This window comes from Scyliorhinus canicula, chromosome 3 (assembly GCF_902713615.1).
Source record: "Scyliorhinus canicula chromosome 3, sScyCan1.1, whole genome shotgun sequence".
NCBI classification, from domain to species: Eukaryota; Metazoa; Chordata; class Chondrichthyes; order Carcharhiniformes; family Scyliorhinidae; genus Scyliorhinus; species Scyliorhinus canicula.
This window is the reverse complement of record NC_052148.1, coordinates 12,103,745-12,120,266: the sequence shown is the minus strand read 5'-3', so window position 1 is coordinate 12,120,266 and position 16,522 is coordinate 12,103,745. Positions and strand designations below refer to the sequence as shown.

Below are 16,522 nucleotides of genomic sequence, written 5' to 3'. Positions count from 1 at the left end.
CAGGAAGCAGAAAAGAATGGAGAATGGTTGTTTTTTGGACTGGGTGAGGGTACGTAGTGAGGTTCCCAGGGGTTGGCACGAGGGCCATTACTTTTCTTGATCTATATTAATGGGTGAACTTGGGTGTACAGGGCACAATTTCAGATCACAGCAAAACTTGGGAGTAGTGCTCCCTGTGAGGAGGATAGTGATAGACCACAGGGGGGCAGAGGCGGGCTGATGGAGTGGCAGATTCAATTTAATACGGTGAAGTGGCTGGAAGAATGAGCAGAGGCAATATATATTAAAGGGATCAATTCGAACGGGTGAGAAGTTGTCATCAACCTTTTCGAAACTCTGGCTCAGTCCCACCTGGACTATTGTCTCCAGGGGTGCTGAGAATGGCTCAGGGGGTGAAGGGCTTTAGTTGCATGGATAGACTGGAGAAGCCTTAGGGAACACTGAGATGATAGGAAATGTGACCGACGTGTAGAAAGTCATGAGGGGTCCGAACAGAGGCTGAGAGAAACTGTTCCCATTGGTGGAAGGGCCAAGAACTCAAGGATACCGAGGTGATTGGCAAAATGTGCAACAGTGACATGAGGCAAAACCTTTATACACAGAGAGTGGTTAGGATCTGGAATGCACTGGCTGAGAGTATGGTGGAGGCAGATTTGGTCAAGGCGTTCAAGAGGGAATTGATACTGCATGGCTTTGGGAAAAGGGAGGGGGTGGGGGGGGAGGTGAGCCTCACAGAGCTGTCCTTGCACACAACCGGTGTGAACGTGGCAGGACAAGTGGTCACCCTCTGTACTGTATGCATCCTCAATGGATGGGAAAGGATAGTCAGGGTTAGATGTACAGGAGTGCGAAGAATCTTGTGTGGCGCATAAATGTCCGCAAGGATCTGGATGAACCGATTCTGTGCTAGAAATACATGCTGCTTTGCATTTATCCAATTCTGCTTTTGAAGATACTTTAGTGCCTGCCTCAACCATTCTCTGTGACGAAATAGATCATACTTCAAAAGCCGTCTGCGTGAACCCTTCTCTTCACCCGCTTTGTGACAATTGTAAGCTGGTGGCTCCTCCGAAGAGATCATTTAGCAGGAATGTCATTCCCCCTCACTCCACCCCGCGCAACGTTTTTTCCATCTCCGACATGAGTGGCTTTCATTTAATAGATAAAATTTACAGTCCGGAAGGATGTCATTCGGCCCATCAGGTCTGCACCGGCCCTTGAAATGAGCACCCTACCCAAGCCCACACCATCACTCTATCTCCGTGGACTCAAGCACAGAACTGACAAGTCAAAGCAAGTGCCACCTTCAGCTTTAAGACTGATATGACTGGGACAGTGCAGGTGAAGCACAAGAAGCAGGGTTATGTGGTGTTTACATAGTTGGACTAGAGATCCTGCTGAACGCACATTCGGCCACAGTGACAGATTTATAGAGTCATTCTGGCACGAGAAGGAGCAAGCCCGCTCATGCTGGGAGAACCTTGGAAGTCTCAATTCGGCTTTTTCACAAAAATCTGTCTCCAAGCAAGTGACCACGAAGCTGGTGATTGTTGTAAAATCCCGACTGACTCACCAATGTCTCCTCAGGATGGGAACATGCCGTTCTTCCTGAAGCACAAAGTCTAGGCCGAGCCTGCCAGAGCAATACTGAGGCATTGAACTGGTCTGAATGAGAGGTTGAAGTGAGGTCCTGTCTGCCTTTTCACGATCTTATCGTCCTAGCCAACAAAGTGAAGCCTTTCCTGGTGCCCTGGCCAATATTTACCCTTCAACCAACATCACGGCGACAGATGATCTGGTTCTTTATTCCAGTTCTGCCCGTTGTGCGCACATTGGTAGCCGTATTTCCTGAACTTTAATAACAACAAGTATTATTCCAGCACCTTTACTGTCTCGAAGTGTCCCAATGTGCTTCACAGGGGTTTTATGAAGCGTACTTTGGCAACAAACCACATACACCAACAAAAACGTCATCAAATGGATGGGTTTCTAAGGGCCAACGTAAAGGAGGAGAGAGGGGTAGAGTGGCAGAGAGATATCAGGGAGAGAAGGTTCGAGAACCAGGCAGCTGAAGGCTCATTGTAACAATTAACTACATGTCAAACGCTTTTCATTCGCTGTGAAGCATTGTGGGACACCCTGAGGTTGTGAACGGTGCTATAGAAATGCAGGGGTTTTTTTTAAATTAATGTGACCGCAGTCCCATGTCCACTTTACTGACTCTTAGCTACTCTCTGATGCGGCCGAACAAGACATTCGACAGTATCAAAACACCATCAGTGGCTCAAGAACAAGATTTGGCCATCATAATGCTGACCCCACCGATGGTATCGCTATCCTTGTGAATAGATTTTAAAATGCATAAATTCTACCAACCTAGGCCCAGTGAGCAATGGGTTGAAATTCTGAGCGTTCCTGCCTACGGTGCCACCCCCGGCCCCCGAATATGTTGGAGAGGAGAACAACTAAGTTTCACGAAATTGGTTCCTGCGATGAGGGACTCTCCCATGAAGAGAGGTTGAGAAAATTGGGGTTGTAGTCTCCGGAGTTTGGAAGAATGAGAGACAATCCCATTGAAACCCAGACAATTCTGAAGCAGCTCGATAGAGTGGACGCTGAGAGAATATTTCCACTGGGGTCGGTGAGACTCAGGGTAAAGGGCCGATCGTTGGGGACTGAGATGAGGAGAAATTACTTCATGTAAAGGGTTGTGAATCTTTGAATTCTCTACCCCAGAGGGTTATAGATGGACTGTTGAATAAATTTAAACGTAACCAATGGCAACATTCCTCCCCCAGCCAGATCGGTCAGAAATCAGATCAACCCCTTCACAACTTCACTCTGGGGTCTTGCTGTGTGTATAATAATGGTTGCCAATAAAAAAATCAGTTGCTTCAAAGTATCCTAACCTGGATCTATATCTCCCTGTTCCTTCATCATCACATCCAAATCCAGGAATTCTCCGATCTAACAGCTCCGTGGGAGCACATTCAAATGCAGTCAAGGGGACAGTTCACAAGAAATCTCAGGTCCACCCAGTTGGGCAGATGGAGCCTTGGAGTAGCCTGTCAGCTGAAAGACAGCACCTCCCACAGTGCAGCACCCCCTCAGCACCCCAACGGGGAATGCCAGCTTACACTGTGCGGTCACATCTCTGGCGTGGACTCCAGACCCCAACTCAACGGTGGCGCAGTGGTTAGCACTGCTGCCTCATGATGCCGAGGACCCAGGCTCGATCCCGGCCCCGGGTCACTGTCCGTGTGGAGTTTACACGGACATTCTCCCCGTGTCTGCGTGGGTTTCACCCCCGCAACCCCAACGATGTGCAGGGTAGGTGGACCGGCCATGCTAAATTGCCCCTTCATTGGAAAAAAAATTAATTGGGTACTCTAAACTTATTTTCAGGAAAAAAATGAAATGTTACCCATTGAGTCAAGGCGGACGCACAACTAGGTGGGAATCTGTGACTGGGTGGGGAGTGGGGTATAGTTTCGAAAATTAGATTAAGACCGGCCAAGGAGTGAAATTAGGAAACATTCCTTCACACAAACAGTGATAGAATATTAGCTGCGGGATTCTCCGTTAGCGGGATCCTGCTGTCCACCAGCAGCGCACCCACACCCGCACGTTTCCCAACGGCGTGGGGTGGCCCTCAATGGGGAACCCCTTTGGCCGGCTGCGGGAACGGAGAATCCGCTGCTTGCGGGGGGGGGGGGGGGATGTGCCGCGCAGGAAAACGGTACTGGCGGGACGGAGAATCCGCTGCTTGCGAGGGGGGGGGGATGTGCCGCGCAGGAAAACGGTACTGGCGGGACGGAGAATCCGCTGCTTGCGGGGGGGGGGGGGATGTGCCGCGCAGGAAAACGGTACTGGCGGGACGGAGAATCCGCTGCTTGCGGGGGGGGGGGGGGGGGGGGGGTGGGGGGGATGCGCCGCGCAGGAAAACGGTACTGGCGGGACGGGAGAATCCGCTGCTTGCGGGGGGGGGGGGATGTGCCGCGCAGGAAAACGGTACTGGCGGGACGGAGAATCCGCTGCTTGCGGGGGGGGGGGGGGGGGGGGGGATGCGCCGCGCAGGAAAACGGTACTTGCGGGACGGAGAATCCCGCGTTGGAAGTCTGTTCTGATCTCATGAATTGCAAACAATTCATTTTAAACCTGACATTGATGGATTTTTGTGAGTCAAAAGTATCAAGGGATATGGACAAAGGGTGGAATATGGGGAGAGGTCGCAGGTCAGCTATGAACCCATTGATTAGCAGCTGTGACCAGAAAAAGAGGCTACGTTGGCTCCTCCTCTTTCTTTTCCTCTCTGAAGTGAGCAGAGTTAGGTCCACATCAAGCTGAAGGTGGCACTTGCTTTGACTTGTCAGTTCTGTGCTTGAGTCCACGGGCAGCACGGTAGCACAGTGGTTAGCACCGTTGCTTCACTGCTCCAGGGTCCCAGGTTCGATTCCCGGCTTGGGTCACTGTCTGTGCGGAGTCTGCACGTTCTCCCCGTGTCTGCGTGGGTTTCCTCCGGGTGCTCCGGTTTCCTCCCACAAGCCCCTAAAGACTTCTATGTGAGGTGAACAGGACATTCTGAATTCTCTCTGTGTGTACCTGAAGAGGCGCCGGAGTGTGGCGACCAGGGAGTTTTCACAGTAACTTCATTGCAGTGTTAATGGATGCCTACTCGTGACAATAAAGATTAGTTATTTATTTATCTGCTCTGCCATTCAATGAGACCAATACTGGATTGATATGATACTCCTCAACTCCACTTTCTTGCTTCACCCCCATTACCCCCTTGATTCCCAACTTTGACACCTCAGCTAAGTGTGATGGTTTGAAAAAGTCCCATAACCGCTTAAGCATGGGATCCTGGAATTATATAATGCAGCCGGAGCTGGGCCCATGCCCAGAGGTTGTCCCTGTGAACAACCAATCCAGTTGGCGACCATAGAATGGGAGCACAGAGCACAGAGTGAGGCCACGCGGTCCATCCTCACACAGACCGCAGCAGTTCAACATGGAGATGGAACACCACCCCCGATCTCTTGAGTGCTGGTTCGGGCTGACAATAAATGGCAGCCTCGTCAGAGAGACCCACATCCTGAGTATGCAGAAGGTGGTGATTCGCCGTGCTTGAGGAGGTGGTGGACAAACTCTGGCGTGGAGTCAGCTTTCTTTGTCAGGGTTCATCTCCTGCCTGTAATTGGACGTTCCCAAGTCCAGGAGGAAAAGATGTGTTTTCATTTCCTCACTGGTACTAATGCAGTGGACCTCTCTTTCCAATGGGCAATAAACCGAGACTCTGTCTGAAGTGGACACAAAAGATCCCATCGCCTCTCCTGTTCGAAAGAAAAACGGAGGCATTCTCTCCAGCTGTCCACATACTAGAGGTGATACTGGGTCCTGGATCAATCCCTCAATCAACATCTCAATAAACAGCTAACCTCTTCATTCTCTGTTAGTGAGACCTTGCTGTGCACTCATTGGCTGCCGCCGTTCCCTACGTTACAACAGTTCAAATGAGCGCCATCATCTGCTAAACTGTTTGCAACACTCCAAGGTCATGAAAAGTTGTGACATAACCCGAGCTCTCGCTTTCTGTCCAACCTTAACAACTTTCTGGCTCCTGAGAGTCTCGTGCAACTTCACACACATCACTTAAAAAGGCAAAGGTGCCAGTCAAATTGACGAGAGGACAAAGTGAGCTGTTGGATTTCCGAAAGCCCTCCAGCCAGGCCTCCGCTTGGCAGTCACAGGAAGAACTCTCCACTGGGGATGTTATTAAAACCATATTCTCCCCTGTTGACGTTTGACGGAGTTGCTGGCAGCCTTTATACCTGGTGATAGATGCATTTGGGTTTACAGAGAGCAAAGCAGAGTTGGCATGTGCTTCCATCTGGGCAATGACTGATTGCTGAGTAGCAGCTTTCCCCTACCTGAGACAGGTCTGTCTGGGCGCTGTTAGAATATTGAAATGAGCGGTTCGACGTGGCCGCAAAGAGGAAACTGAGGCAGGATTGACTCTTTCAACCTTCTCTTCCACCTCTGACCATGAGCTTTCTGTTTCTTCATTCATGGGGTGTGGGCATCACTGGCTACGTCAGCACTTGTTCACCCCCCCCTCCCCCACCAATTGCCTTTGAAACACTTGCTGATGAACCAACATCTTTTTCGCCGCCTGCAGCTGTTCAAACCTGTGGAAACAATGTCAAAGTCCGGCTGGATTTGGGAGGAGACAATGTGGCTTCCTCCACATTGGGGAGACCAAACTCGGGCTGGACGAGGGACACCTTTGTTCTGTCCGTATACGAGCAGGTGGCCTCGAGAGTGGAAGGTGAGGACAAAGGGGAACTCTGGTTCTGGGAGGGAGGGTAAGAGGTGAAGAGCGGGGAATGTGGCGGGCACAGGAGAGGGCTCGGTCAATCACAGGGAATGCCGTGATTGAAAAAAGAAGAGGACCTATCAGAAGTGCTCTTCTGGGAGGTTGCATCATCGGAACAGATATGATGGAGATGGAAGAAATGGGAGAAAGGAATAGAGTCTGTACAAGGCATGAGGAAGTGCAGTAGAGGTAGCTGTGCGAGTCAGTGGGCTTGTAATGAACGTTCGCCCATACCCAGAAATGGGGGACACAGAAGTCAAGGACAGGAACACTCAAAGGTGGACCATGTCCATGAGCAGAGGGCAGCAGAGCAGAGCTCCTGATCAGCTGTTCTGGGGAAATTTGCATACGTGCAGTGCGGTCAGCCTAAGTTGAAGGTGAACCTGCGAAGGAGACCCAAGGAGTTTGAGTGAAGGCAAGCATCCAGCAGAGGGCAGCAGAGCAGAGCTCCTGATCAGCTGTTCTGGGGAAATTTGCATACGTGCAGTGCGGTCAGCCTAAGTTGAAGGTGGTTTGTGGAAGGGCTGTTGTCAAGTGACAGTTAAACCCGAAACACTTCGTGAATGTTTCCCACCCTACCTCCTCCTCTAACCAACCCCCCCACCCCACGGTGGTTGGGAAGCGGGAGCAGGGGCCTGTTGTGAAGGTGAGTGAGTGCCTTTAAATGTGCTTACCTTTCAGCGGGAGCAGGGTTTGAGGTAATATCAGGTAAGCTCTTCCTTTCTTTTTCTTTTTCTTGTTTTTTTTTTAATCTAGAGGTGATGTCAGGGAAGGCAGTACAATGCTCCTCCTGCAGAATGTTTGAGGTGAGGGACGCCGTCAGTGTCCCTGCTGATTTCATCTGTGGGAAGTGCACCCAACTCCAGCTCCTCAAAAACCGTGTTAGGGACCTGGAGCTTGAGCTGGATGAATTTCGGATCATTCGGGAGGCAGAGGGGGTCATAGATAGGAGCTTCAGGGAAGTAGTTACACCAAAGACTGGAGATAGATGGGTAACTGTAAGAGGGACTGGGAAGAAGCAGTCAGTGCAGGGACCCCCTGCGGTCATTCCCCTGAGTAACAAGTATACCGTTTTGGATACTTGTTGGGGGGACGACTTACCAGGGGTAAGCCATGGGGTACGGGCCTCTGGCATGGAGTCTGTCCCTGTTGCTCAGAAGGGAAGGGGGGAAAGGAGTAGAACATTAGTAATTGGGGACTCAATAGTCAGGGGCACAGATAGGAGATTTTGTGGGAGCGAGAGAGACTCACGTTTGGTATGTTGCCTCCCAGGTGCAAGGGTATGTGATGTCTCGGATCGTGTTTTCCGGGTCCTTAAGGGGGAGGGGGAGCAGCCTCAAGTCGTAGTCCACATTGGCACTAACGACATAGGTAGGAAAGGGGACAAGGATGTCAGGCAGGCCTTTAGGGAGCTAGGATGGAAGCTCAGAGCGAGAACAAACAGAGTTGTTATCTCTGGGTTGTTGCCCGTGCCACGTGATAGTGAGATGAGGAATAGAGAGAGAGCAATTAAACAAGTGGCTACAGGGATGGTGCAGGCGGGAGGGTTTCAGATTTCTGGATAACTGGGGCTCTTTCTGGGGAAGGTGGGACCTCTATAGACAGGATGGTCTACATCTGAACCTGAGGGGCACCAATATCCTGGGGGGGAGATTTGTTAGTGCTCTTTGGGGGGGTTTAAACAAATTCAGCAGGGGCATGGGAACCTGGATTGTAGTTTTGGGGTACGGGAGATTGAGAGTATAGAGGTCAGGAGCACAGATTTGACTTTGCAGGAGGGTGCCAGTGTTCAGGTAGGTGGTTTGAAGTGTGTCTACTTCAATGCCAGGAGTATACGAAATAAGGTAGAGGAACTGGCAGCATGGGTTGGTACCTGGGACTTCGATGTTGTGGCCATTTCAGAGACATGGATAGAGCAGGGACAGGAATGGTTGTTGCAGGTTCCGGGGTTTAGGTGTTTTAGTAAGCTCAGAGAAGGGGGCAAAAGAGGGGGAGGTGTGGCGCTGCTAGTCAAGGACAGTTTTACGGTGGCGGAAAGGATGCTAGATGGGGACTCTTCTTCCGAGGTAGTATGGGCTGAGGTTAGAAACAGGAAATGAGAGGTCACCCTGTTGGGAGTTTTCTATAGGCCACCTAATAGTTCTAGGGATTTAGAGGAAAGGATGGCGAAGATGATTCTGGAAAAGAGCGAAAGTAACAGGGTAGTTGTTATGGGAGACTTTAACTTTCCAAATATTGACTGGAAAAGATATAGTTCGAGTACATTAGATGGGTCGTTCTTTGTACAATGTGTGCAGGAGGGTTTCCTGACACAATATGTTGACAGGCCAACAAGAGGCGAGGCCACATTGGATTTGGTTTTGGGTAATGAACCAGGCCAGGTGGGTGGTTTGTGGAAGGGCTGTTGTCAAGTGACAGTTAAACCCGAAACACTTTGTGAATGTTTCCCACCCTACCTCCTCCTCTAACCAACCCCCCACCCCACGGTGGTTGGGAAGCGGGAGCAGGGGCCTGTCGTGAAGGTGAGTGAGTGGTAGGTGAAGGTAGGTGAGCACTTTGGAAACAGTGACCACAATTCGGTGACCTTTACGTTAGTGATGGAAAGGGATAAGTATACCCCGCAGGGCAAGAGTTATAGCTGGGGGAAGGGCAATTATGATGCCATTAGACATGACTTAGGATGTGTAGGTTGGAGAAGTAGGCTGCAAGGGTTGGGCACACTGGATATGTGGAGCTTGTTCAAGGAACAGCTATTGCATGTTCTTGATAAGTACGTACCAGTCAGGCAGGGAGGAAGGGGTCGAGCGAGGGAACCGTGGTTTACCAAAGAAGTGGAATCTCTTGTTAAGAGGAAGAAGGAGGCCTATGTGAAGATGAGGCGTGAAGTTTCAGTTGGGGCGCTTGATAGTTACAAGGAAGCGAGGAAGGATCTAAAGAGAGAGCTGAGCCGAGCAAGGAGGGGACATGAGAAGTCTTTGGCAGGTAGGATCAAGGAAAACCCAAAAGCTTTCTATAGGTATGTCAGGAATAAAAGAATGACTAGGGTAAGAGTAGGGCTAGTCAAGGATAGTGGTGGGAAGTTGTGTGTGGAGGCTGAGGAGATAAGCGAGATACTAAATGAATACTTTTCGTCAGTATTCACTCAAGAAAAAGATAATATTGTGGAGGAGAATGCTGAGACCCAGGCTATTAGAATAGATGGCATTGAGGTGCGTAGGGAAGAAGTGTTGGCAATTCTGGACAAGGTGAAAATAGATAAGTCCCCGGGGCCGGATGGGATTTATCCTAGGATTCTCTGGGAAGCCAGGGAAGAGATTGCTGAGCCTTTGGCTTTGATTTTTAGGTCATCATTGGCTACAGGAATAGTGCCAGAGGACTGGAGGATAGCAAATGTGGTCCCTTTGTTCAAGAAGGGGAGTAGAGATAACCCCGGTAACTATAGGCCGGTGAGCCTAACGTTTGTGGTGGGTAAAGTCTTGGAGAGGATTATAAAAGATACGATTTATAATCATCTAGATAGGAATAATATGATTAGGGATAGTCAGCATGGTTTTGTGAAGGGTAGGTCATGCATCACAAACCTTATCGAGTTCTTTGAGAAGGTGACTGAACAGGTAGACGAGGGTAGAGGAGTTGATGTGGTGTATATGGATTTCAGTAAAGCGTTTGATAAGGTTCCCCACGGTCGTCTATTGCAGAAAATACGGAGGCTGGGGATTGAGGGTGATTTAGAGATGTGGATCAGAAATTGGCTAGTTGAAAGAAGACAGAGAGTGGTAGTTGATGGGAAATATTCAGAATGGAGTTCAGTTACGAGTAGCGTACCACAAGGATCTGTTCTGGGGCCGTTGCTGTTTGTCATTTTTATAAATGACCTAGAGGAGGGCGCAGAAGGATGGGTGAGTAAATTTGCAGACGACACTAAAGTCGGTGGAGTTGTAGAAATTGCAGAACGATGTTGCAGGTTACAGAGGGACATAGATAAGCTGCAGAGCTGGGCTGAGAGGTGCCAAATGGAGTTTAATGTGGAGAAGTGTGAGGTGATTCACTTTGGAAAGAATAACAGGAATGCGGAATATTTGGCTAATGGTAAAATCCTTGGTAGTGTGGATGAGCAGAGGGATCTCGGTGTCCATGTACATAGATCCCTGAAAGTTGCCACCCAGGTTGATCGAGTTGTGAAGAAGGCCTATGGTGTATTGGCCTTTATTGGTAGAGGGATTGAGTTCCGGAGCCATGAGGTCATGTTGCAGTTGTACAAAACTCTAGTACGGCCGCACTTGGAGTATTGCGTACAGTTCTGGTCGCCTCATTATAGGAAGGACGTGGAAGATTTGGAACGGGTGCAGAGGAGATTTACCAGGATGTTGCCTGGTATGGAGGGAAAATCTTATGAGGAAAGGCTGATGGACTTGAGGTTGTTTTCATTAGAGAGAAGAAGGTTAAGAGGTGACTTAATAGAGGCATACAAAATGATCAGAGGGTTACATAGGGTGGACAGCGAGAGCCTTCTCCCGCGGATGGAGGTGGCTAGCACGAGGGGACATAGCCTTAAATTGAGGGGTAATAGATATAGGACAGAGGTCAGAGGTGGGTTTTTAACGCAAAGAGTGGTGAGGCCGTGGAATGCCCTACCTGCAACAGTAGTGAACTCGCCAACATTGAGGGCATTTAAAAGTTTATTGGATAAGCATATGGATGATAAGGGCATAGTGTAGGTTAGATGGCCTTTAGTTTTTTTCCATGTCGGAGCAACATCGAGGGCCGAAGGGCCTGTACTGCGCTGTATCGTTCTATGTTCTATGTTCTATGTAAAACTGTTTCCAATTCCTACTCTTCTCTTGGTTTCTGCCACGCCTCCTGCAGATGGTAATGCCCCGACCAAACATACCTTACCCTCCCCTCTCCCTTCAGCATTCTTTTTTTTATTCGTTCATGCAATGTGGGAATTTATTGCCCGACCCTGAGGGCATTTGAAGTCTGTAGTCACATGTAGGCCAGACCAGGTAGGGATGGCAGATTTCCCTCCCTATTAGTGAACCAGGTGGATTTTTACGATAATCGGCAATGGTTTCATGGTCATCATTAGACTTTTAATTCCAGAATTTCCAGGGTTTCCTCCGGGTGCTCCAGGTTCCTCCCCCAGTCCAAAGATGTGCAGGTTAAGTCGATTGACCATGCTAAATTGCCCGTAGTGTCCAAAAGATCAGATGGGGTTGTGGGGTTACAGGGATAGGGTGGGGGGAATGGGTCTTGGTGGGGTGCCCGTTCAGAAGGTCAGTGTAGACTTGATGGGCCAAATGGCCTCCTTCTGCACTGTAGGGATTCTGAGGTGTTTGGGGTGATAGAGAAGTGGGCCAGGATGTCACGGATGGAATGGTCTCCCCAGGGGAGGCAGTATTGTCACTGGAACCAATAATTCAGAGGCCCGGGAAATGCTCCGGGGACTTGGGTTTGAATCCCATCAGGGGCAGCTGATTATGCGGCCTAAAATCTCCTCATGTGAATCACTGTGTAGTTTTGTCCGATAATGCTCTGGTCAAACACCTTGGGATGTGTTACTGGTAACAATGGTACATTAATGCAGCTTGTTGCTCATTAAGCCCTAACCATGTTCCATTTCCCAACTCAGACAGAAGCATAGAAAAACGCAGAAGGTGCTGGAAATACTCAGCAGGTCTGGCAGCATCCGTGGAGAGAGAGAGAAATGGAGTTCACGCTCCGTGTCCGCACGATCCTTCTACAGAACGAGATGGTGCTAAGTCAGCTGTACGACCTGTGTCATGTGAGAGTACCTTTAAGAAATGGGTGTTTATAAATGGGATGTATATAAGTATCTGTAGTGAGAGTACCTTTAAGAAATGGGTGTTTACTACTGCACTGATATCAGAGAGTGGGTGGAACTGGGCTGTCTGTCCGCTTTTTACTTTCGTTTTAGGCTGTTTGCTGCAGGGTGTGTTTTAGTTTCGTTTTCAGTGTTGGAGCTGAAGCCAGACCGAGCAGGTGTGCTATTGATCTCTCTGCCATGAAAAGACTATCTCTTGATCATTTGGTGAATTCAGAATTATAAATGTTCTCCGTAGTGAATGTAAACCTAATGTGCTTCTGTTCAAAGGTGTTTCTTTTGTCTTCTGGATGTTGTTTGGGATGTTATTAAGGATTACTGAGTGTTGTATTCTTTGGGGGTTGTATTTGAATTAATGGTTGTTAAGATGTTCACTGTATGTTTTAAAAAGGTTAACTGGAGTTCATAGAATAAACATTGTTTTGCTTTAAAAAACACTTTTCCATTTCTGCTGTACCACACCTGTCGGCCGTGTGCTCCCCATACCACATTAAAAGTTGTGGGTCAGAACTCATGATACACTTTGGGGTTCTCTAAACCCTGGCCCATAACACCTGGCACAGAAACGACCAGTAGGAGGCAGGCGCCAAATAAATAAAAAGTTTCAAACTTGTCTTAGGTTGACCACTTGCATCAGGAAGTTTGTCAAAGCTATCTGGAGCTCCTTCGAGCTGATTGCAGAGTGTGTGTGCACTGATACGTACCAGAGAAGCTGTCCTTATCCAGCGCAATCAGATCCCTCGCTTGGTAAAGGTAGCATCGCAGATGATATCTGGTCCCATCTGAAAACAGCACAAGAAATTTCCATTGTTCAGAAACTCAGCGTTCATTCTAAAAACATCATTTCCAGGATGTGGGCACAATTATCATCCATCCCAAATTAATCACTAGCGAGGGACCTTCTCTTGAATCGGTTTGATTTCTCCATGGGCCATTGTAGGCTATTTGAAAACATTAGGTTCAAGAGCAGAAGTAGATCGCCTGGCCCCTCGGGTCTGCTCTGCCCATCAATAAACCATGGCTGATCATCAATAATCGGCTCCACTTTCACACTGTCACCATCCCCTGTGATTCCCTCAACGTCCAGACATCCATCAATCTCTTTCTTGAGTAAACCCAATGTGTGAGAATGTGCAGCTCTGAAAAGATTTACACTCACAGACAAGGCTTTTGACAAAGTCCCACGTGGCAGATTGGTCAAGAAAGTAAAACCCATGGAATACAGGGGCAATGTGGAAAAGTGGATAAAAAGTTGGCTTAGTGACAGGAAACAAAGGGTAATGGTCATTGGCTGCCCTTGCAATTGGAAAGTTGTTTCAAGTGGTGTTCCATAGGGTTCGGTGTTGGGACCTTTACTATTCGTGTTATATATTGGACGTGAACATGGGGAGCACGGTTGGGAAATTTGCAGACGACAGAAAGGTTGGCCGAGCAGTGTAGAGGATAGCTACAATCTCCAGAATATATAGATGGATTGATGGAGTGGGCAAAAAAGTGCAGGTGGAATTTAACACAGAGAAGTGTGAGGTCATGCATTTGGGGAGATGATGGGAAACCTTTTTACGCAGAGGGTAATGGAAGTCTGTAATTCACGGCCTGAGTTGGTGGTGGCCATGATGTGGAGATGGCGCGTTGGACTGGGGTGGGCACATTAAGAAGTCTCACAACGCCAGGTGTATTTGGAATCACTAGCTTTCAAAGCGCTCCTTCGTCAGGTGAGTCACTTACCTGAGGAAGGAGCAGTGCTCCGAAACCTAGTGATTCCAAATAAACCTGTTGGACTTTAACCTGGCGTTGTAAGACTTCTTACAGAGTTGATGGTGGAGGCAGAGACCCGAAATTCTTTAAAAAAGTACCTGGACCTGCACTTTAAGTGCTCTAAGTTACAGGGATATAGGCCACATGCAGGAAGGTGGGATTAGAAAGGGCACCTGGGTGTCCTCCGGCTGGCATGAACAAGATGGGCCGAATGGCCTCTTTCATTGCTGTAACATTTCTATGATTCTACACACATCACACAGGCACACAATACACATAGACACACACATATACACACACATGCACACACACACACACACACATACACGTCTGGCTGTGAATGGTGGTGGACAATTAAACAACTCACTGGAGGAGGAGGCTCCACAAATATCCCCATCCTCAATGATGGAGGAGCCCAGCACATCTGCGCAAAAGTCAAGGCTGAGGCATTCACAGCAATCTTCAGCCAGAAGTGCCGAGTGGATGATCCCTCTTGGTCTCCTCCGGAGGTCCCCAGCATCACAGATGTCAGTCTTCAGCCAATACGATTCACTCCACGTGATATCAAGAAAAGGCTGAAGGCACTGGATACTGCAAAGGCTCTGGGCCCTGACAATATCCCAGCAATAATACTGAAGTCTTGTGCTGCAGAACTTGCCGCACCCCTGGCCAAGCTGTTCCAGTACAGCTACAACACTGGCATCCACCCGGCAATGTGGGAAATTTGACCAGGTATGTCCTGGTACACATGAAATAGAACAAATCCAACCCAGCCAATTACCGCCCTATCAGTCTACTCTCCATCATCAGCAAAGTGATGGAAGGGGTCATCAACAGTGCTGTCAAGCAGCACTTACTCAGCAATAACCTGCTCACTGACGCTCAGTTTGGGTTCCGCCAGGGTCACTCAGCTCCTGACCTCATTACAGCCTTGGTTCAAACATGGACAAAATAGCTGAATTCCAGAGGTGAGGTGAGACTGACTGCCCTTTGACATCAAGGCAGCAATCCACCGAGTGCGGCATCAAGAAGCCCGAGCTAAACTGGAGTCAATGGGAATTGGGGGAAACTCTCCGCTGGTCGGAGTCATACCCGGCACAAAGGAAGATGGTTGTGGTGGTTGGAGGTCAATCATCTCAGCTCCAGGACATCACTGCAGGAGTTCCTCAGGGTAGTATCCTGGGTCCAACCATCTTCAGCTGCTTCATCAATGACCTCCCTTCCATCATAAGGTCAGAAATGGGGATGCTTGCGGATGACTGCACAATGTTCAGCACCATTCGCGACTCCTCAGGCGATGAAGCAGTCCATGTCCAAATGCAGCAAGGCCTGGACAATATCCAATCTTGGGCTGACAAGTTACATTCGCGCCACACAAGTGGCAGACAATGACCATCTCCTACAAGAGAGGGTCGAAGAACCATCTCTTGCCATTCAATGGCATTACCATCGCTGAATCCCCCACAATCAACATCCTGGGGGCTACCATTGATCAGAAACTGAACTGGACTAGCCATATTAATACTGTGGCTACCAGAGCAGGTCAAAGGCCAGGAATCCTATGGTGAGTAACATCCTCCTGGCCCCTCAAAACATGTCCACTATCTACAAGACACAAGTCAGGAGTGTAATGGATGAGTGCAGTGCAGAAGCTCGACACCATCCAGGACAAAGCAGCCGCTTGATTGCTCTCCTTCCACAAACATTCAATCCCTCCAGCACCAGCGAACAGTGGCAGCCGTGTGTACCATCTATACGATGCTCTGCAGTAACTCACCAAGGTTCCTTAGGCAGCACCTTCCAAACCCGTGACCACTACCAGCTAGAAGGACAAGAGCAGCAGATACCTGGGAGCCCGACCACCTGAAGGATCCCCTCCAAGTAACTCACCACCCTGACTTGGAAATATATCTCCGTTCCTTCACTGTCGCTGGGGCAACATCCTGGAACTCCCACCCTAACAGCACAGTGGGTGTACCTACACCTCAAGGACTGCAGCGGTTCAAGAAGGCAGCTCACCACCACCTTCTGAAGGGCAACTAGGATGGACAATAAATGCTGGCCTAGCCAGGAACGCCCACATCCCGTAAATGAATATTTAAAAACATATACGCACACAAATACACACACCACGCATAAACATATGCACGCACATACACACACTTACCCATGCAAACAATCCAGGCAGAAGTTCACAGTAACACATGAGGAGGACCTTCTGTACTTACGGTCAAAGATACAGGAGACAGTTGGTGTATTCACACCCAGGTTGAGGGTGGACGATGATTTATCCTCACTCTTGTCATCTGTAACCCCACCCTGTAACAGCAGACCACAGTCACTTTTTAATCGAAGGATAAAGGTTCCTCAATCTTCTTAGCAATAAACTCAGGTTAATTTATTTTCTACTTTCTTCTTCTGTCTCAGACTCTGTGTGTGTGTTTGTATGCCCTTTGTGTGTGTATACCCTGTGTGTGTGGGGGGGGAGGGGGCTTGTGTGTGTGAGTGCCTCCTGTGTGTGTGTGTCAACTCCGTGTGTGGTG

General features: G+C 49.0%; 1 protein-coding gene across 1 annotated transcript in view; it reads right to left on the bottom strand.

Annotated features, from left to right (window-relative positions):
* The window catches only part of dysf (dysferlin, limb girdle muscular dystrophy 2B (autosomal recessive)), a 450,750-nt gene that overhangs the window by 130,705 nt on the left and 303,523 nt on the right, over positions 1–16,522 (bottom strand). The window contains exons 31-32 of the mRNA XM_038793128.1: positions 16,208–16,298; positions 12,926–13,003 (exon numbers count right to left, since the gene is read on the bottom strand). Coding sequence (XP_038649056.1) covers positions 12,926–13,003; positions 16,208–16,298 — 169 coding nt within the window. The remainder of the gene's footprint in view (positions 1–12,925; positions 13,004–16,207; positions 16,299–16,522) is intronic.